This window comes from Sphaerodactylus townsendi, linkage group LG13, assembly GCF_021028975.2.
Source record: "Sphaerodactylus townsendi isolate TG3544 linkage group LG13, MPM_Stown_v2.3, whole genome shotgun sequence".
Lineage (NCBI taxonomy): Eukaryota > Metazoa > Chordata > Lepidosauria > Squamata > Sphaerodactylidae > Sphaerodactylus > Sphaerodactylus townsendi.
Window position 1 is genome coordinate 57,304,867 of NC_059437.1, and position 20,481 is coordinate 57,325,347.

The 20,481-nt window shown below is 56.6% G+C and overlaps 1 protein-coding gene across 1 annotated transcript in view; it reads left to right on the forward strand.

The window, feature by feature from the left end:
- The first annotated feature begins 3,570 nt into the window (after nucleotides 1-3,570).
- Nucleotides 3,571-20,481, forward strand: part of MYO18B (myosin XVIIIB) — a 108,106-nt gene continuing 91,195 nt past the window's right edge. Inside the window, exons 1-7 of the mRNA XM_048513886.1 lie at nucleotides 3,571-3,665; nucleotides 11,750-11,857; nucleotides 12,593-12,748; nucleotides 15,378-16,199; nucleotides 16,913-16,979; nucleotides 17,451-17,563; nucleotides 18,335-18,511. Coding sequence (XP_048369843.1) covers nucleotides 11,819-11,857; nucleotides 12,593-12,748; nucleotides 15,378-16,199; nucleotides 16,913-16,979; nucleotides 17,451-17,563; nucleotides 18,335-18,511 — 1,374 coding nt within the window. The 5' untranslated portion in view covers nucleotides 3,571-3,665; nucleotides 11,750-11,818. The remainder of the gene's footprint in view (nucleotides 3,666-11,749; nucleotides 11,858-12,592; nucleotides 12,749-15,377; nucleotides 16,200-16,912; nucleotides 16,980-17,450; nucleotides 17,564-18,334; nucleotides 18,512-20,481) is intronic.

A 20,481-nucleotide genomic window follows, 5' to 3' on the forward strand; every position in this document is an offset into this window, starting at 1 on the left:
GTCTCCCGCTGGAGACTCCAGTGTTGGCCGGCGGTCAGAAGGGGCTACCCAAACTGCCTGTGTCTTTGCAGTCTGTGCGTTCTCTCTCCCTGGTTAAGGTGAGTTTGGGTTTCTGAACCTTGCCAATAGACAAGACTTTCTGGGAGGGGAGGCGACTATACCGTCTTGAATGGCGGCCCTTAATGAAAGGAGAGCAATGGAAGGAGGGTTCTAGTGTTGGCTTTGTGGGGGTGGGGTGTGGGCGGGGGCTTGGCTGTGCTTGTTCCTTCCTGGCTCCCACCCCACCTCCCCCTGCTCCAGCAGCATCCCCAGCGTGGTGCGGTGGTTTAGAGCAGCAGACTGTAATCTGGGGGACCGGGTTGGATTCCCCACCTGGCCTCCTGCCCCCATGGGACAACAGAAACATCCCGTTTCCCCTGGGAGCAGAAGTGTGAGGGGTATGCCTAGTAATCCATTTGCATATGGAGCCATAAAGAAAAGATCAAAGAAAAAATGTCCCATTACAGCAGTGGTAACATATAGCAGGCTGGTTACATATACCTTGTGAAGTCGTTACGTTCGTCGCAAGGAATGAGGCGGGACACAGCGATATCAGGGTCCGGTGGAGAGAAGCCAGCGGCAGGGCAATCTAGCTAATCTGCCGAGTTCTGGTCCCTGGCACCTTTTATTAGGGTTTTCCAAGAGGGCGGGAGAGCGGGAGAATACTGTACAGTACATGACTCATGGGGGCTGCGTACGTGCGGGAGGAAACGTTCCTGTCTGGGCCTAATCCATACCTGGGGGTATGTACCCTTTGTCCAGGGCATCCCATGACCGTGAGTCATGGGGGTCTTGTGACAGGTGAGCTCACCTGCCCAGAGGGCAACAGATGGCGCCGGCATCCCTGTGCTCTGTCTGAGGCTCTGCTGGGTTAAGCTGGCTCACCCCAACAACCTTGTAGTGATTTCGTTGAGGTCGGAATACATCTCAATCAGCTAGGGGCCGTCCCTGACACTCTGGCGCTTCTGGGCTGGGCAGGCTTCCTGCTCTCTGTGGAAAGGTGACGACACTGGGCTATTTTTAAGGCTGTGGGGCCACTGGCTTATTATCTGAGGGGATGATCTCAAGGTACGGGTGGCAGAGCTGGGCGGGATGCTGCCTGTGGCTGAGGGGGCAAGAGACAACCAGCACGGTGCTCTCAGGGGTGCTCTCGGACTCTGCGGAGACCACCACCCTCCACGTAACAGTCTCCAAAATCCCAAGAGGAGGGTTTCTGGGCTGCCCACCCTCAACGTCCCGGTGGGGCGTGGTGCCCAGGGCAACATGCAGGGTCAAATGTCACATGGGGAGTGGAAAAGCACCCCCGCACACACCCCTCCTCCTTCCCCCTGGGTCCAAACACTGACTTGAAGATCGGGGCCTGACCCTGGGGGGCCCTCCCAGCCCCGGTGTCAGACACGAGACCCTCTCTGAGATAAGATATTCTGGCGATTCCAGAGTGCCCCCAGTGCTTTTCATCAGACCCGCCTGCAGGGGGTTTCCTGGGCTCCTCCGGTCTTCGGCCCACTGCGCTTCTACCCACAAGTTTGGCTCCCTGGAGGCCCAGATGCATGAGGTGGAACCGGAGCATTTGTCACTGGGAACTGGGACCGGTGGGGGGCAGGATTTATAATGGGGCTGTGGCACTCCCCCTTCCCCCAAGCCCCCCCCCTTCCCCAGCTGCTTTTGGTGCCATTGGCATTGGGGGGAGGGGTCGTTGAGTTCATGGAAACCGCCTGAAAGAACAGGATTCACGCACCCTCCCTCCCTCCCTCCCTGCAGGGCCCTGATTCAAGCGTCCTGGAAGTCCTGGCTGCTTTGAGCCCCTTTTTTTGCCCTTGCGGGTGAACTGGATGGGCAGGCTGGGATGGAGCATGATGGCCCAGCGAGAGTGACCCATAGACTGAGGACCCGGCCCTCCAGGTCTCCAGCTCAAAGTCGCCAGCAGGGCTGGGGCGCTTGGGTGTGTGTGTGTGCGCGCGTGCGTGTGTATAGCATGACTTTGAGAGCTGCCGGGTGCCAAGTGGAAGTCTTGCCCCCCCCCCCCCTTGTGCACTGAATGGTCTGCTGATGACGCCCAGGAAGTGGCGGGTGAAGTGCTCACAGCATACAGGCAGGCAATACAATAAAGTGTGCTGTAGGATTAGGGTTGTAGAGCCAACCGGAAGTGTAAAAAGAGAGATGAGGCCAAGCACAAGTGTCACCGTGACACATCCAGTGCCACAGCAGGATCCCAGATCCAGCCGGCTGGACAAGGGAGTGCGGGTCCCAGTCACCAGTGCCTTTGAGAACTTGCCAGAAGGAGTGGGTCAAAGTGCCATGGGAGGCTCAGGAACAGGAGTGGGCTGGGCTTGTCCAGCGAGTGGGCGGGGCCACAGCTGTATTGCAAAAGCCAGACTGGCAGGGGCAGCTGCCAGCCCCCCCTCCTCCTCCGGCGGCGCTGGGGGTTTTTGCTGCGGAGGCAGAAAAGCGGAAGAGTTGAGTGAAGAGCAGGGCCGGGCAGGGGGCGGCATCGAGGGCCCTGGAGGGGCGAGGGGGGCAGCTGTCCTTCTTCACAAGCCAAACGCCTCAGCCTGGGTGATCCCAACGGGCCGTGGGGCCATCGTGGTAGGCAATAGTTGAACAAAAGCCCCCCCCCCCCCGCACCCGGGCAGTCAGGAGCGCCAAGGCCGGGAGTCTCACGTGATGCCAGCCATGACCGCAGGCCCCTGAATCTCCAGCCCACCCCTCAGGTGGCAGGGGGAGGAGGGAGCCCCCTGGCCAGCCGAATCTGATGCAGGCGCAGAGCTGGACGCCCCCAGTCCTGAGTGAGGCCCCCGGCCCTGCCCTGCGCAGGGGCTGGAGCTGCGTTGTTGCTTCGGGCCAGTCCGCTCCCCGGGGGGAGGGGGGGTTCTTTGAGTCCTCCTTGGCCGAGAAAAAGCTGGGCGGGAATATTTCAATCCCCTTAAAGTTGTCCTGGAAGTCCCGCAGGAGGAGAGCCAAGAGGAGAGCCGACGTGCCAAGCGGGGCGCAGGCTGCATTTGCTGAAACGCCTCCTCGGAGCGGAACTCGGGGCGTCCCGAGGCAGAGCAAGAAGACGAGTCCCAGACCAGGCAGCGGGGGCCCCGGGCTGTCTTCCGGCCCCTCAGCTGCTGCCTGCCCTGGCCGCTCTGTCTGGCGCGGAGGTTCCAGCCCCCCCCCCCCCCCCAGGATGGAGCCGGCGGGGCGGGGGGGGGGCGCGGGGGTCCCGCCCGGCGAGCGCGGCGTTGTGCTTGGCTTCCCGCTGGCCCCGCGGCTGGCCGGGGCTGTGTGTGCGGCGCGTGCTGGGCCGGCCCCGAGCTGTGCCCTGGAGGGGGAGGGGGTGGGGGTGTGGGTGGGGGCTCCCCGCCCGTCCGCCTGCCCTCCCTCCCCCCGCCCCTTGGCCCAGCTGCCCGCTCCGTCTCGGGCTGAGGCCGGCCGGTATTTTTAGCCGTGACGCGCCTCTCTCCCTCCTGGCGCAGCTGCTGCCCTCCTGGGGGGGGGGAGGGGTAGGGGAGGGGGGTCCTGGCGTGGCGAGGAGAGGAGCCGGCAGCTGCCCCGGGAGCGGGGGTGTCGCCCAGCAAGCAAGCAAGGCAGGAAGGCTCCCGTCCCGTCCCGTCGTCGCGGCACTGCCCGGAGAGCAGGAGGAGGTAGAGAAGCGGGGGGGGCGGCGGAATTGGGGGCGCATCAGGAGGGAGGGGCCTCTGTGGGCTCCCCAGGGAGCCGCTTTGGGTGCTGCCAGGCGGGGGGCTATTTTTAGGCTCCGGGGTCAGGGGGGCTCCTTGGTCTTCTGGGGAGGGGGGGGTGCTTGAGAAGCCCGCAGGTGGTTCTGCGGACGGGCCCGCTGGGTCGCCGGTGTCCTCACGCTCCTGGGAAGGAGCCGGCGCGGGGCGGGGGGGGGGGGTGTTCCAGTCCTGGGCCCTTCCCGAGAAGTCCGGCGGCCGAGGGCCGGGGCTGGGCCGGGGAACGAGACGGAAGTAGCCAAAGGGCTTTCACTGAAGGACTTCGTGGCCTGAAAAACTTGCCTGGGGCGCGGGGGGGGGGGGGGCTGTGGGGGCACAAGGGAATCGTGTCCACATTCACTGACTGTCAGGTCCGTTCGGCGGCTGCTGCCGGGAGCATTTTGCGGGGAAAGGGGGGGGGGCATAACATGGCTTGAGCCGCGACAAACAGATCCTTTGAGCTCCTAATTCGTGTGTCCACCTGCTGAGACGCTGCCAAAGGAATATTTCTGGAGAGCGACTCTGTTTGAGCCACTCTCACCTGTTCAGAGCTGGGCCATGTTTGTGTCCCAGCGTCTTGTTCTGCTGGCCTCTCGTGGTTGAGAGACCCCCACCCCCGTAAATTCCCACACTTTCATCACCAGAACATTTATTTATTTATTTATAATTGATTTTATATACCGCCCCTCCCCCGAAGGGCTCTGGGCGGTGAACAGCACAATAAAACAACAATTACATTAAAACCCCATTAAAACAGCAAATTAACAAAATTACATTGGTGTCCAACATAAAACTTCATAAACCCACCCTGGAAAAAAACAAGATAAGAGAGTGGTGAAAAAGAACCAAGTCCTTCCTGTGTCAAATGGATGTTCCCAACCCCTTTGCGCACCATCATAAGACCAGAAAGGCTCATCTGAGATCCTGTAGTCTGACCCTACCAGTGACAGAGCTGGGCAAAACCCCTTGAGTGGACAAGTGCCTGATTTTAGTGTTCAGGCTGAGAATCTGTTCATAACCTGAGACCCACCTGGAAGATAAGAGGTCTCTTGTTCCTCTGAACTGTGTGGCTGTGAACACTCTTTGGAATGCACAAAACGTGTGCTGCCGCATACTGAGGGTCTGAAATGTTGATCTTGCAGTCATGTTGCCAGTCCTTGTTTTCAGCAGAGAGCCTGGAATTGTGGACCTTCCTATTCTTCCCCTTCTTGAAAGCAGAGTTCCTCCTGCCATGGAGATGCAGCGCCAGAGGGACCATCTCTCCTCCCTGAAAGGAAACTCCTCCCACACCCCACACCCCCAGCCTGCTTTCTGCTGAAACTGACCAGGTCGGGAAGGACAAACCACACCAGGTTCCTCAGTGCTCGGTTCCTTCGTTTCCCCTCCGCAGAGGACAGTGCTCTTAACGCCACTGGAAACCGAGCCAAGAGAGGTGAAGGACATGGCTATGGGGCAGGAAAGAGGCCCTCTCCTGCAGGACCGCTCCCAGGGCCTGTCCTAGAAGACAGCAACCGGTCAGGGGCCAGGAGGAGCGGGTGCAGGGGCAAGGTCTTCTCCCTCACTAGCTGGAGGCAGTGAAGCCAAAACAGGATACTTTGGCAGCGGTAGCCATGTTCTTTATTTGAAATAAGGGAAGAGTCCCCAGGAAGCATTAAGGCTCAGTCAAGCTTCGGTGTGCTCTGAGGAGACAACGGGCGGAGGAGGGGCTTCATCTGTGAATGCTCCCATTGGGCAGAAATGACTTCGCTCCACCTGCGCCACCAGGAGTAGAAGCACCTTCCAAGCAGAACCTGGATACGACCTCAGTCCTGTCAAGGAGAGCACAGAAGTCCCGTGGACTGGCCACGGCTTCCTTGTAGCCCTGCTACGTTGCCTTCTGGGAAAGGCCCTGGAACTGACAGCCACGTCTCATTCAGAAGGACTGGGGGGGGGGGGGGGGGGGGCTTGTGAAGAAGGGCACGTGGCCGTCTGCCTGGCTGGCATCTGTGCTTCTGGGGGACTTGAGCCTCAGGGGCTGGCTGGCTGCTTCTGGTCACTCTGGTGTGAGGGGGCTGGGGGGGGTCCACCTGTGCTCGGCCTTTCCTGGGCACAGAGTTGAGGCACCAGGCAGAAGAGGGCAGAAGGAGCTGGTACCCCTGGGGGGTGGGGGTGCGCTGAAGAAGCAAGTACGTCGGTTCTTGCTGTGGGGGTCATGCTACCGGCATGCAAACTAAGAATTCAGAGGAGATAGTGGATCATGGACATAGAGCACCTTAGCCAGGTGTTATTTTCTGATTTTAAAAGAAAAGTCCAAAAAAGCATTCTGGTCGCATGGGTGGAGAGGAGCTGGGGAAATGGTGGACAGTGGATAAAAGTATTCACTTAATGTCAGTGTGCATGCTCCGTTGCTGTACATAGTTCTATATTCACAGCACGGGTGACAAATGGAGATCCTTTTTGTGTGTAGGGGGAGCCCAGAGGAAAGGAACAATTTCCAAAAGCGCCTCTGTGAAGGAACAGACTCGCAAGCCCTGTTCTCCTGGCTCCTGGGAACAACCCGTGGCTGTCCTTGGCTTCCGCCCGATGCCCCTTTCCTGAACTCCCAGAGGGCTACTTTATTTTATTTATTGTATTAAATTTATATCCTGCCCTTCCCGACTGAAGTCGGGCTCAGGGTGGTGTACAGACATTTTAAAACAATGTTATGAATACATAAAATTCACTATACCTAAAAACTCACTAACAAAATGGAGAACAAACAAATGTGAGCCCATGAAAACCCTCCGGACCAGCTCAGGTCTCCAGCATAGGCTGAGTCTAGAGGGGCAGTACTGGGTAGCCATGCACTCCTGATCGAAGGGAGGCCGGGTGATGATATCAGGACACATGAGTGGCCTCAACCCAAGGCCTGGCGGAACCTCTCTGTCCTACAGGCACTGACTGTGGAATTGAGTAAGGCCCCGCAGGGCCCTGGTGTCAGCTGACAGAGCATCCCACCAGGCCGGAGCCAGGGTAGAAAAAGCCCTCACTCTAGTCGAGGCCAGTCACACCTCCCTGGGCCAGGGGCTACCGGAAGGTTCTTATGGGAGGACCCGAGTGCCCTCTACAGGCAATATGGTCCCGCAGAGATGATGATCCCAGACCACCCAGGACCTTCAAGGTTATAACCAGAACCTTGGACCTTCCAGTGGCAGCCAGGGCAGCTGCCAAAGCGCAGGCATTGTATGCTCTCTCTCACTGATGTACCAGTGAGGAGTCTATCAGCCACGTTCTAGACCAGTGCTAGTTTCCAGTCTCAAAGGCAGGCCCACCCAGAGTGAGTTACAGTAGTCTAGCTTGGAGGTGACGGTTGCATGGAGCGTGGTGGCTAAGTCAGGGTGGGATAGATAAGGGGCCAGCTGCCTGCTCTGTCAAGTATGGTAGGAGGTGATCCTCGCCTTGTTGGTGACTTGGTCCTCCATAGCTAAGGAGGACTCCAGAGTTCTACCCAGGCTTTTAACAGAAGTGGGTGGATGGAATGCTGCATTGCCAGATCTCAGCAGTTGGAAGCCCCGACCCAGCCCCAGGACCTCAGCCTTTGATGGACTTAGCTTTCATCTTCTCTTTTCCAACCAGCCATCCAGCCAGGTCTCCAAATGCTGTGCCAAAACATCTGGAGCAGTGGCCGAAGGGCCCTCCATCAACAAACCAAGCTGAGTGTCATCAGCCTATTGGAGACAACTCAGCCCAAAGCTCCGAACAAGCTGGGCCAGGGGCCACGGGCAGATGTTGGACAGCACTGGAGAGGGGACAGCCCTTTGTGGCACGCCACAGACAAGTGGATGCCTCTGAGACACCTCCCTGCCATGTGTCACCAGCTGTCGTCCCCTGCCCTGGAGAAACGAGGCCGCCGTTTTAAGGCTGTACCCTGGATCCCAGCATTGGTAGGGGGGTGGGCCAAAAAATTGTAGTCGACCATGTCAAGTGCTGTGGTGAGATCTGGATCTCATCTGTGATGTCGACCAACATCAAATTGTGTCGCCACCATCACTGGCAGAAAATACGCTAATATCTCTTGCTACCTAAATGGATTTGCACGTTTAGCACGACGTGTCTGTGTTACCATTTAGAGGCTCTCTCTAGCCCAGCCTTGTTGCCCACTTCTTTCCCACAAGCTGGGGACAGGCAATTGCACTGTGACCATTTTGAGCTGTTGCACTCCAGGGAAGATGAGTTTACCAGCAGTCTTTCCCCTTTACCGCTCTTTGACTAGCAAGAGCCAGTAGACATGGTGTGTCCACAGAGATCAGGCTTTGAGCATTCAAAATGTAAAAAAGTTTAATAAAATCAAGAGAGTACACAAGTATCAGGCTGAGCAAAGGTACAAAGAAAAGGTGGAAACCAGCCATTGTCTAGCCCTGAACTCTAGTGATGTTGGTAACTTTTGAAGTCTCCATTAACTTAGTTCTCAGATCTGGGACTTCTTCCATTGCACTTTGACACCTGGTCGAAATGGAGCCCCCCAAGGTAAAGATTTAGTCCTTTGTGGTTTGTGCCTCCCTGGCCAAAAGCTACAAGACAAGGAAGTTCCTTCCTAGCATCATGTATGGTCGCCCTTGGGAGTCCATCCTGCTCCTCTCACTGCTCCTGCTGAGGTGGAAGAGAAAGCTATCTATCCATTCGGGACACTGTAGCACGCTTTTAGATGGTAACTCTTTTGGCTTTCACTTTGACGAGAGCTACTGACCATCTAAAACATTTCATGTTTGGTTGCTTTCTGGCTCAGAGAGGTTCTTCTGAGAGGTTTCAGGCACCGGCCACATCTGCTTTCCCAGAGGTGATGTTCGAGAGTCACAAAGGTTTTCTCCAGCTGGAGCTTTAACCCTAACCCCGCCGCTCTGCCAGCCTTTGCTAAAGCTGCTCTGCTCATGGATTTCAAGAGGTGTTATGAATTTTAAAAACAGGTTTTATTGTTATAGATTGTGATTGTTTGTAGATTATCGGGTTTAATGTCTTTTATGAGTCTTGTGACCCACCCTAAGACCTTTGGGGCTAGGGCTGGATAAAAATACATATACCCACTGAAATAAATAAACAAGTGAGTCCTCTCAGTGGATTTCATGGCCCTTTAAAAGGTCTCCGTCTTCTTGAGGTCCACCAAGTTTCTTTAAAGGCTGAAGTGGTGCGCAGAGACAGACGCAGAAGGAGCGCTCTGCAGTCCTGTCGAGGGTCTCTTGGTGATGCTGGGGTGTTTTCAAGGCCCTGCGGCTTTGTGGACCCCATGAAAGGGGAGCTGCTCCCAAGACCTTTGTGTGAGGAGGGCCAACACCTTCCCGGGGCGTTTGTGAGTGTGAACAGCTGTGGGGAAGGGGGGGATTGGCTCATGTGCTTGGTGTGGGCCTGTTGCTTATCTCCAGCTTCTCCCAGCCCTTGATAGCGCTGCCCTGTTGCTGGATGGTCTTTGTCCAAATAAGGCTTGGGGGGCACATGGAACATTTCTAGCGGTTCCTCTCCCTCCCTCCCTCCCTTTGCGTCACTCAACCTGTCTAGAAGGCAAATGAGGCATATTACATTTCTGGCCTTCCCAGGGCTTTGTGTGGATCAGAAATAGGGTGGCCAGATCCGGGCTGAGAAATACCTGGCGGTTTTAGAGGTGGACCCCGAGGAAGATGGGGTTTGGGGAGGGGAGGGTCATCAGTGGGGCATGCCCCCTCTAAAGCAGCCACCTACTCTGGGTGAACTGAACTCTGTCACTTGGAGATCAGCTGCAATAGCAGGAGGTCTCCAGCCACCACCTGGAGGTTGGCACCTCTGGTCAGAGAGCTGTGCCCTCTGTAGTCTGTGGGGGTGAGTGGTGCCAACTCCAGGCTGGGAGGGTCCTGGCAATGTGGGGGGTGGGGGGTGGAGCCTGAGCAGGATGGGGTTTGTGGAGGGGAGTGGCTTGACCAGGACGTATTCATAGAACCTCCCCCCCCCCCCAATGTGAAACCAGTTGTAATTCTCGGAGCTCTCCAGGCTGCACCTGGAGGCTGGCAGCTTAGATGGGGATACTCCCCCCACTCTAGCAAATCAGAGCTCAGGGGGGGCTCCCTTGGCAGGCTGGGCTGGAGGGGTTGGGGGCATCCCCAGTAATTCCTTGACTGAGCACCTGAAAAGACCTTTTCCTGACCTGGATCGTTGGTCCATTGAGCCCAGAACCGGGTGTGATACCAGCAGCTCTCCAGGGAATCTGAGATGCTGGCAGATGAATCGGGGCCTGCTCTGGAGCCTCTGGCTGGGCTCCTGCAGGAGTCTCTGTGGGCCAAGGAAGTGATGGGCCAGGAGGCCCACAGCCAGGGGGGTGCAAGAAGGGGCTGAGCCCCTCCATCGTTTCTCCTGCCCCTTCAATCAGCATTGGGGTTGGTGTGGAACTCATCAGGAGTCTTTCAAGTGTAAATTCTCTATGTCAAAAAAGGAAGGAACGGAGATAAGAGGGTGCAAAGAATTCTCTCATAGTCTTCCCAGTATGAATTTTCCATGCAGTTGGCTGGAAGCAGAATTAGCAGGGCTGAGGAGGGCTGATTTCAATTGCGCGCGCGCGCGTGTGTGTGTGTGTGTGTGTGTGTGTGTGTGTGTGTGTGAGAGAGAGAGAGAGAGAGAGAGACATAAGGTGCCTGAACCTTTTTTTGCACTTTTCTAATTCTTGTAATCCTAGCTGTATTGCATTGCTTATGAGATCCCTCATGGTATATAATTAAACTGCTTAATACTATCTCTACACGTTGAGTCTCAAGTAATAAAATAGCTAAATAATAAAGCACAAATAAATAAATAATAAAGAAAATAAGTACTTGTTTGCCCCCCTCCCCAAGGACATTTTCTGGCTCCAGGCCTGAGGGCCCGCCTCCCCTGAGGAGCGTGGGGTCCAGAGGCATCATCAAGTAAACGTGTTCCCCTCCCCAAAGCATGCGTCTTTGTAAACCTGCCCTCCCCACTGGAGACGCTGCCTGCTCTTGAATGGGGAGGGCCTTTGAAAGCCTCTTCCGTCCTTGTCCGTGGCAGGGATTGGCAGCTTCAAGGTGTTCCAGGAATAGCTGCTGGGCCCCTGGAAGCCAGCGAGCAAGGTGCCTTCAGCGCCCCCCCCCCCCCTGGCCTGCTCAGTGTACAGTACGGTGACCACACCGCCGAGGTATGTGTGCTGTCAAGGTGCCAGGTGGCTGCAGGCAGACATGGATACCGGAGTCCTAGAATGTCACCAGGGAAAGGGCACCGGGTTGCGTCTCGTGCTCTGCTGGGAACTGGTTTGCAGGCGTCTTGGTCTGGGAAGAGACTGGGGGCATTGAGGGGCAATTCTGCCTGGGGCTTTGGAGTGCCTGGAGGCCTGGTGAGTTTGTGTCTCTTGTGCCACCCTCCCCAGAGTGTGCACCAGGGTTGGACGCCGCCCAGGGCCTCCCACAGCAAGACACATGCTTCAAAGTCGGGGCCATTTGGAGACAGAAGTTGGCCTCAGGGGATGTGCTTTGAACTGGCTTAAATCGGCCAAGCTAAACATTTGGGTCTTTTAAAGGGTTGGCTTTTGAAAAATGAAGGTGAGGGCAGATGGACTCAGAAGACCCCTACCCCCCCCCCCCAGTGGGAAGAAATGCCCCCGTCTCTTCCCCTGCTCATTGTCTAATGCCAATATGACACAGGGGTTGGGTTGCCAGGTTTGGGGTTGGAGCCTGGGAGGGTGGTGATCTCAGTGGGGGACAGGGCCAAGGAGTCCCTCCTCCAAAGCAGCCGTCTCCTCCAGGGGAACTGATACTCTGCCGTCTGGATATGAGCCGTAATTCCAGGGGATCTTCAGGTCCCATCTGGGGGCTGGCATCTTTACACAGGAGCTGGTCCGTGTGGAGCAGCAACATTGGGAAAATAACTCCCCCTCAGCACTGTTTTGATGTGGCAAAATAGCTGCAGGGGGGCAGGGGGGGAATAGCCTGCCTTTCCCCTTCAGTGGTGTTCTGAACCCAAATGGGGAGGGGCATCTGTAGATGTCTTGACTGCAACGCTTCACTCTCTCTCTGGTCTTGTTGCAGGTCGCTGTCCCTCATCGTCCCTTCCTCGAGCTCTCCCTCCTCCACCGCACTCACGGCGTCAGCATCAGCATGGCCATCTCCTCACGTCTGGCCCTGTGGGAGCAGAAGGAAGGTTTTGGCATGATGGGTAGAGGGACTGGAAAGGCTGGCGGGAGGGCGGGACCTCCCCACTCCTCACAAGCACTGCATATCAGTCCTAATTGCCCAGTTGGCAGGGCCCATCTTAGATCACCCGTCGCACCTCTCTCACTTCTTGCTTGCATGGCTCCTTCCTTCCTTCCTTCCTTCCTTCCTTCCTTCCTTCCTTCCTTCCTTCCTTCCTTCCTTCCTTCCTTCCTTCCTTCCTTCCTTCCTTCCTTCCTTCCTTCCTTCCTTCCTTCCTTCCTTCCTTCCTTCCTTCCTTCCTTCCTTCCTTCCTTCCTTCCTTCCTTCCTTCCTTCCTCCCTCCCTCCCTCCCTCCCTCCCTCCCTCCCTCCCTCCCTCCCTCCCTCCGTTTTGTTTTCTGCCCCCAGCAGGCAAGCAGAGTTGGGAGGGAGGTTTTTTTTGCATAGTTTCAAAAACCGTCATAGCCTCTTTGATCAGAGGTGGGAGGAGAGTGAGAGAAGAGGTGCCAGGAGTCTCTCCCAGCCTTTCAGTTCTATCCTTTCCTTCCAGTCCAAGCTTCCCAGACAATGCATGAGCAAATTCCACCCAGACCTTGCTCTGGGTATCCTCTTAGAATCGCAAGGGAGATGGGTGTGTGTGTGTGTGTGTGTGAGTGTTTGTGTGTCCCTGGGGCCTGGCTCTGGTGCAGCAGCTTCCAAGTGTGCCATTTCATGACCAGACCTTTGCTTGTGCCAACAGATAAGGGAGGAGGACCGCAGCCCCCCACCCTGCTCTCCACCCCCGCTCTTCTCGGTCATTCCGGGGGGCTTCATCAAACAGCTGGTGCGGGAAACCGAAAAGGAGTCCAAAGAAGCAAAACTGAAAGATAAAATTACGTTGAATTCTAAGGAAGATGTAAGTAATAAGAGGAACCCGTGGATCCAACTCTTGCTTTGAATTACAGAGCCCTGCTCAAAATGTATCCTAGGCGATGTTAAGTTGACCCATTGTGTGCTGCAATACCTCGTCCATGAGTTATAACATTCATCTAGGATTCCCACGTGCAAACCAAGGCTTTGTCGCTTTGGAGTGGCTGTATTTCTCCAGACTCTGCTCTCCCCTCTGCCCTGCAAATCGCCTGCCTGCACAGGCACCTGGGGCTATGGCAGTGGTGGCGAACCTTTTCGAGGCCGAGTGCCCAAATTGCAACCCAAAACCTACTTATTTATCGCAAAGTGCCAACACCGTAATTTAACCTGAATACTGAGGTTTTAGTTTAGAAAAAACAGTTGGCTCTGAGGCATGTGTTACTCGGGAGTAAGCTTGTTGGTAGTGGTGGCTTTGCTTTGAAGCAACCGTGCAACTCTTCCAATGGGTGAATCATGACCTAGGAGGGTTTGCTCAGAAGCAAGCCTCATTGCCAGCAACCGAGCTTACTCCCAGGTAAATGATCGCACTTTAGTTTGCATGAAAATCAGTGGGGTTTAACAGCGCTTAACAGGATTACCTACACTGCTTCCCCAAAACTAGGTCTTAGGTTTAATGCTAATAATCGATCCCAGCGGCCCAGGCCAGCCTAGATGTAGGGGGGGGGGGGCTCTGTTTGCCCGTGCCCAGAGAGAGGGCTCTGAGTGCCACCTCTGGCACCTATGCCATAGGTTCGCCACCACTGGGCTATGGTATCCCACCAGTGGCCTGGGGCATTCCTTGGCAGAGAAAGACCATTCCCAGTCTGGGCGACCTGGAGATTCTGGCAGGTGTGGAATCTGGGACTTTGGACAGGCGAGGCAGCTGCGGTGAGCCAGGGTTCCTCTCCTGCCCCCATTCCCAGCTGGCTCCAGTCAGGGCCCCCCCCCCCCCCCCCCGCTCTGTGCTCCTACCCTTGAACATGAACACCAGCCCAGGTTGTGACTTCAGCAACGGGCAGCCCTGTTGGGGCCGTTCACCAGCAGAGTGGGAGGCTGGCCTTCTAGTCATGGTCCTCGCCATTTGTTCTGTTTGATGGCCAGGCCCATTAGCGTAAAAACATCCCGTTCTTCCAAGCCATGCGTGTGAGAGCAGCGCCTGACGCTTCACACCAGTTGGCATTGATGAGACGTGGCGTTCCTGGCAAATGAAGAGAATCAGTGAGTGGAACTTAAAAGGACAGACAACGTTTGGACAGGCTGTTGTGGGTTTCTTGGGCTGTGTGGCCGTGGTCTGGTAGTTTTTGCTCCTAACGTTTCACTTTTGAAGATGTCAGCCATGCCTGCAGACAAATTGTTAGAAGCTTAAAGTGACAGGGCCATGACTGCATGGCCCACAAACCTCACCACAACCACTCCTGGAAAACCCACAACGAGAGCTAGTGTGGTGTGGTGGTTAAGACCAACTGGGTTCCGTTCTCCGCTCCTCCAGATGAAGCCTGCTGGATGACAGTTCTCTGCGAACTCTCTCAGCCCCAAAAGGTGTCTGTTCTGGGGAGAGAAAGGGAGTGGGGCTGCGTGCCGCTTTGTGGTTCTTTATGGCTGAATAAAGCAGGGTATAAAAACTACTTTTCTTCCTCTTCCACTTGTGTCATCAGTGGAAGAAGAAAAAAAGTAATTTTTATTATTATTATTATTATTTATTGGGTTTATAGACCGCCCTCCCCCGAAGGTCTCAGGGCGGTGAACAACATGTAGAAAGAGTACAATCAAATTAAAATACCATTTAAATATAAGTTAAGATGGCTCTAATAAAAAATAAACCCTACCCCATTAAAATGCAGCATTAATTAATTAGTTAACCCAGGATGGCGCCTGTTAACAATTCCCCCAGAAGACCCCAAAAGGAAGGGGTAGTAGGATCTTCTTGATGTCATAAAAGAACAGGAAGGGGGGGGGAGGGGGCCCCTATCAACGGCTAGTCTCCTCAAAGGCCCGGTGGAACAGCTCAGTCTTGCAGGCCCTCCGGACTCAAGCCCGAGATCCCACTTGGGGGGAACCCGGACAGCCTTTGGTGGAAGAAGCGTTCCACCAGGCCCGGGGAGCCAGAGCTGTAAGAGCTCTGGCCCAGGTGGGAAGGCCAGCCGTATCATCGAGGGGCCAGGGATCACCAGTAGGTTGGCCTCTGCCGAGCGCAGAGACCGGTTTGGGACATATGGGGTAAGACGGTCCCGCAGGTACGGAGGTCCCAGGCCGCGTAAGGCCTTAAAGGTTAACACCAACACCTTGAAAATGATTCGGTATTCAATTGGTAACCATGCCCTGCTATGTGGATTTTTGCTGTTTAGAAGACACACTGGCCAACTGAACTGAGAGTGATGACGCTAGATGAGAGCTAGAAGGTCAGCCAAAACGAGGCACTCATTTCCCAAAAGAATAAGCAGGATTATCCACGGAATTGAACAGCCGCCCCCCCCCCCCTCAGGCAGAGGTGGCAGCTCTGTCCCTCTCTGCTAGGAGTGCTGAGCCCCCTTTGGGTCTGCCTGCCTCCGGGCTGGGGGGGGGGGGTCTGTGCTCTCGTTGGGAGGGGCTCAGCTCAGCCACGGCACTGCTAACGTTCCCAACCCTTCCTTTGCCAGCCTCCAGGGAAGCAGGTCGAAGGAACCGTCCAGAGGTTTGTGACCAAGGATGCCAACATGATGCAAGACGGGAAGGATGTGGCCGGGCAGGGGGAGCTGCCCCCAGGCCGGCTGGGTGGCGAGAGGCCCGCGGGGGGAGGCCTGGCTGAGGCCCAGGAGAGGAAGCCCCCGCCTCCCGAGGAAGCCTCCCAGAGGGGCAGCACCAAGCAGCCGGGACCTCCTGCGGTTCAGTCTGCGCCAGCTGCCCCCAAACCAGGGGAGCAAACACACCCCAACTCCTCCCAGCCCTCCCAGGTCCCTGCTCCAGAGCAGAACAAAAACGCCGGCTCAGGGGATGCCAAAGCTGATATAGAAGCAGTGAAGAAAGGCAGCTTACTCTGGAGTAGGCGCTTCGGACAGCCCAGGAAAGAGAACGGGATGCAGAAGGCCAAGGAGGAGGTCCAGAGCGGGCAGGGCAGCAAAGGGAAGGCCGTGGAAAAGGGGAAAGAGTCGGAGCACACCTGGGAGAAGTTGGGGGAGGCTGGGAAGAGGCTGGCGGGAACCAAAGAGAAGCCAGCGAAGGGTGGGGGGAAGCCGTCTGGAGAAGCCAAGCAGGAAACGGCAGCAGCAGCAGCAGCGGGAGACTCTGCGGAGGCGAAGGAGAAGCAGGGAGGAAGCGGAAGGCGGCCAGCAGAGCCCCAGGAGAAGCCCACTCAAGCGAGAGGAACCAAGAAGCCAGAACCAGCCGTGGGAGCTCCAGAAGGGGAGAGGAAGGAGAAAGGGGCTGAAACCCAGCAGGCAGCGGGAGAAGAAGTCCCTCAGCAAGGCCCCACTTGTGAACAGGTGAGGTTGGCATCTTGTGGTGGCACTGAGACCTCATCCTGCCCATGGGAGGAGGCGCCCTCTGCTCGTGCGCGCCAGAAGCAGCCCCTCAGATCTGCAAAGCTTTGGACAAGTACCAAGTTTGTTTCCATTCCCCCCGGCCTTCTCTCCGGGGAACTCTACGTGACGGCACTTCGCTCAGTTCCCCTGTGATGCCACAAGAGCAGTTGTGGGGCTGGGCTCAGAGAGAGAGGCTGGCCCAGTCAGGGCCACGGAACGTGGGTCCCCCTGCACCGCATGGGCTGGCTGACTGGTCTTTGAAGTGGTCCCAGGAAGGCGGGGGCCCCTCATGAAGCTGGCTTTGTGCTGAGCAGACGCACAGCCCCAAGGTGGTGAGCTGGGCAGGGCAGCCACTGAAGGGGCAGGCTGGGAGGGTGAACAGTTGCTTGAGGAAGAACCTTCCTGGGGCAAGGCTTGAGGTGCCCAGGAACCCTGAGGGCTGGCTGTGGAGGGGAATGTGGGCCTTGGTAGTAGTGGTGGTGGTGGTGGGGGGCTATGTGACTGCCCCAACAGCCCCAATGGATCCTCTCTGGCTGACAGTGCCCCTGCCCCACAGGGGCCATTGCTCTGGCGTCTGCTTTGGCATTAGATGCAGGGACAGCCGGGAGCCCCGGCCCAACTTGGGGGGTGCCCCTCAGAGCTCCTCGTCTCACGGACTCCCCCTTCCCCTCCAGGGACCGGCGGACACCTGGTATGAGGCAGAGGCGGTCTGGCTAGTCCAGAAGGAGGGATTCACTCGAGGTAAAGCTGCTGGGCTTGCGGAGGAGGTAGCGGAAAGGCCCCCTTCCTGACTTTGGGGAGTGAGTGGCATGTGTGTTGCTCCAGATGGGGGGACTCCAGATTTTGAACCTGGAACTTGGTGACATCCGCCCCGTGACTAGAAGCCCCCTGGCTGTGGGGAGGGCCGGCTGCAGGCGTGGGCTCCTCTTGGCCCCTGAGCAGTGGGTGTCTGGGTGCAGCTGACTCTGGCACCCCTCCCGCAATCAGTCACCTGGGCAGCAGAGGTTGGCAGGCTCCTCACGGAGAGGTGGGAGGGGGACATTGCCATGGCTCCTCCAGAGCCTTTCTGGGGAGCGATGCTGCCTGCTGAGGACCCAGAGCTCTGATAGCTCCACCTGAGCGTCACTCTACGTGGCAGCTCATCACGGAAGCCCTTGAGGGAAAGGAGGCAGCTTCTCAGCCTCCTGCGTCTGTTTCTCTTCCTTCTTACAGCCACAGAACTTAAGCCAGATGTTGGGACTCCAGAGCTACCTCAAGGGAGAGTCCGGGTTCGAGTGGAAGCAGATGGCTCTGTCATCGAGGTGGATGCAGAAGACATCCAGAGGGTGAGCGATGAGCACAGCCGGCCCTGCTTCCTCAGCCCTCAAGAGCAGGGGGGGGGGGGGGGCTCCACAGAGGCCACTCCAGAACAGCCTGCTTTTCTGCAAGCATCTCTCCTGACAACTTTCAAATGCTCTGTGGCCAGTGTTTGAGGCCCTGCGCAGACCCTGTGTTGACACAGGTGCCAGCCACCTTCCTAGCAGTCCTTTCCAGTTGGAGGAGAGACAATCATGCCAGTGGCTCTTGGAGGGTTTAATTAAGAGGAAAAATGTGTTGTCTCTCTTCTACCACCCCCTGTCTGGCTCAACCCTTTGCCGTTAGAGGAGGGAGGTTTTCTCAGGAGTAAATGTCTCTTCCCAGTCTTGGTGGATGATGGGAATCGTAGTGGCCTTCTCTGTTGCCCTGGAAGAGCAAGGCGCTTCACCCTCCAAGCAGGCATCCAGAGGGGCCACCAGCCAATGGGTGGTGTGGGGTTTATTGCCGCCAGAACCACAGACAACAGCGTGCTCTCTTCCGTTGAGGGAGCAAATTAGCCCTTTGAGAAGCAGCCTGGAGAGGCAACGAACCCTGCCAATCCCGAGCTTGCTGTCGGGAGGACCCCCTTGTCCTACTGCTCTCGTCTGAGACCCTTTTGTGCCTTGACTTGACCAAGTCAAGCCTCCTGCGCAGAACCTGCTGGGCGCCACTCCCGTGCCGTGTTGAAGGTGGGGCGGAATCAGGGCCACGGCCGCTTTGCCAGGGCTCATTGGGTGGCTTGCCTCCCTCCACCGTGACAGACCAATCCTTCCAAGTTCGACTACGCGGAAGACCTGGCCTCTCTGACCTCCCTGAACGAGTCCAGTGTCCTCAACACGCTCCAGCACCGGTTCCAGTCGCAGCTGCTTTACACCTACGCTGGTGCCAACCTGATAGCCATCCGGCCCACTTCCTCCGTGACCAGCTGCTCGAAAAAGGTAGGAAAGGGGACGCCCCCCTTTATGAGTGGGCCTGGGGGGTCTCGTGAGCACAAAGCAAGCTCTGCAGAGCAGCCCCCATCTCACACAGGGAGAGGTTCAGCACCCCCCCCCCCATGAAACTCTTTGGCTTCCCTCAAAATTCCTCACTGCAGAGGACTCCAGATGTTTGCTTTGGATTTTGTTTTGGGCCAGACTTTGGAGGCCCACAACAGCTGTGAGAAGCAGAGCCAAACACAGCTCAGCCTGGGCACCTGATGTGGGCACCTGCCAACCTTAGGTGGGAAGATGCCTGGGGCTCTAGAGGAGGGCAGGGGGTGGGGGTGGGAGAAAGGCATAACCCCACGCAGGTGACCTTCCAAACCAGGTGTTTCCTCCAGGGGAACTAATCTTTGTAGTCTGGAGATGGCTAGTAATTCCAGGAGGTTGGCACGACTGGTCAAGGGGGGCTGCTTGACTGGTCATCTGAGTGCTGCCCCACTGCTGAAGGGAAGGAAGATGCTCTTGCGTGCCTAAGAGCTTTGGAGCAAAAGGTGAGGAGCTGCAAAGAGGGCTGATCTGCACCGCACAAGGCAGGCCAAGAGCAGAACATAGACGAAGAAAGCCGGGTTGCTGTCGTGGGGGTGGGGATGGGGGGGAGGCTGTCCTGGCAAAGGCTGCGTCTCTGCTAAGTGGATCCTTCTCTCCCAAATAGCCTCTGCTTGAGAGTGTCAGGGTGCCATTCTGTTGGGGGGGGGATTTCTGGAGTGTGCGTTTGCCTGCAGATGCTGCCTTATTTGTTTCCCAACCTTGAAGCTCAGCAGCTGGGACTGTTTCCTGTTGGTCTTTGCTAACTGTCTTATTCTCTTGTGTGTGTGGGGGGGGGGGGGGGGGGAAACGCTACATCCCATTATCAACTGTCTTGGTGGAAACTCGCCAGAACTCTCTTTGCCTTTCATGCCCATGTAGCCAATAAAGTCCTTGAAGTCTTCAAGTGAGTTGTTGCTTTGAACTGGGGCTTGCCAGAGAGAGACTTTGGATGGCATTTTGGTTTAATTGGTCCAAGATTTCTGCTAGGCCTGGTTAAAAGCCAGGCTGTTCTGAGGAGCAGGGCTAGTTAAAAGCACCCGCTCACTCCTGAGAGATCTTACGAAATTACCGGGCCCTGCGAGTGCCAGAGCTCCGCCGCTTCCCGACAAACCTCAGCCTGAAGGGACACGAAGCGAAGCGTTAAATGATGAACAGGAAAACAAGTTTGCAGGAAAACAAGCTTCCCACCAGAGCCCCCCCCTTCTCAGAATGCCCTCCAGGTGGCATTAGAGGGTCGTTCATCTGCTGAAGTGATTTGCAAGAACACTTGTCAAAAAAGGGGCTGTTGGCTGCCCAGTCTGACACCACAAGAGGGAGACCCTGAATCATTTTTAGAGGCGGGGTGGGGGTGGGGGTGGGGGGCAGAGGCAGAGGCAGAGTTTGGACCAGTGGGAATATTGAAGCACCTTCCTGAGCACTAAAGAATTGGCTTCTATTTGAATAAGAAAATTAGAGGGACAGCTGCTAGGGATGCCAACCTGCAGGTGATGCCAGGAGATCTCCCCGAATTGCAGCTGGGTTCCAGATTAAAGAGAGCCGTTCCTGTGGAGGAAAATAACTGTTTGGGAAGTGGGCTGTACGACATTGTACCCCACTGAGGTCCTTCCTCTGCCCAAACCCCACCTTCTTCAGGCTCCATCCCCAAATGTCAAGGGATTTCCCAACCTGGAGTTGGCATCTGCATTAGCTGCCCCCTTCCCACAGTGGTGGTGCTTCAAACGTGATCAGACTATGTGGGAAATCCAGCAGAGCAGCCCAGCAGCCCCCCCCCCCTGGTCCAGCGTCTGACTCCTGCTTCCCACCTGATCCCCTGCAAAGCTAACAAGCCAGGTACGGATACCAAAGCACCCCCCAGGTGTGGCCTCTGAACTGCAGCCCCCTCCCATGCTCCTCCAAACGTT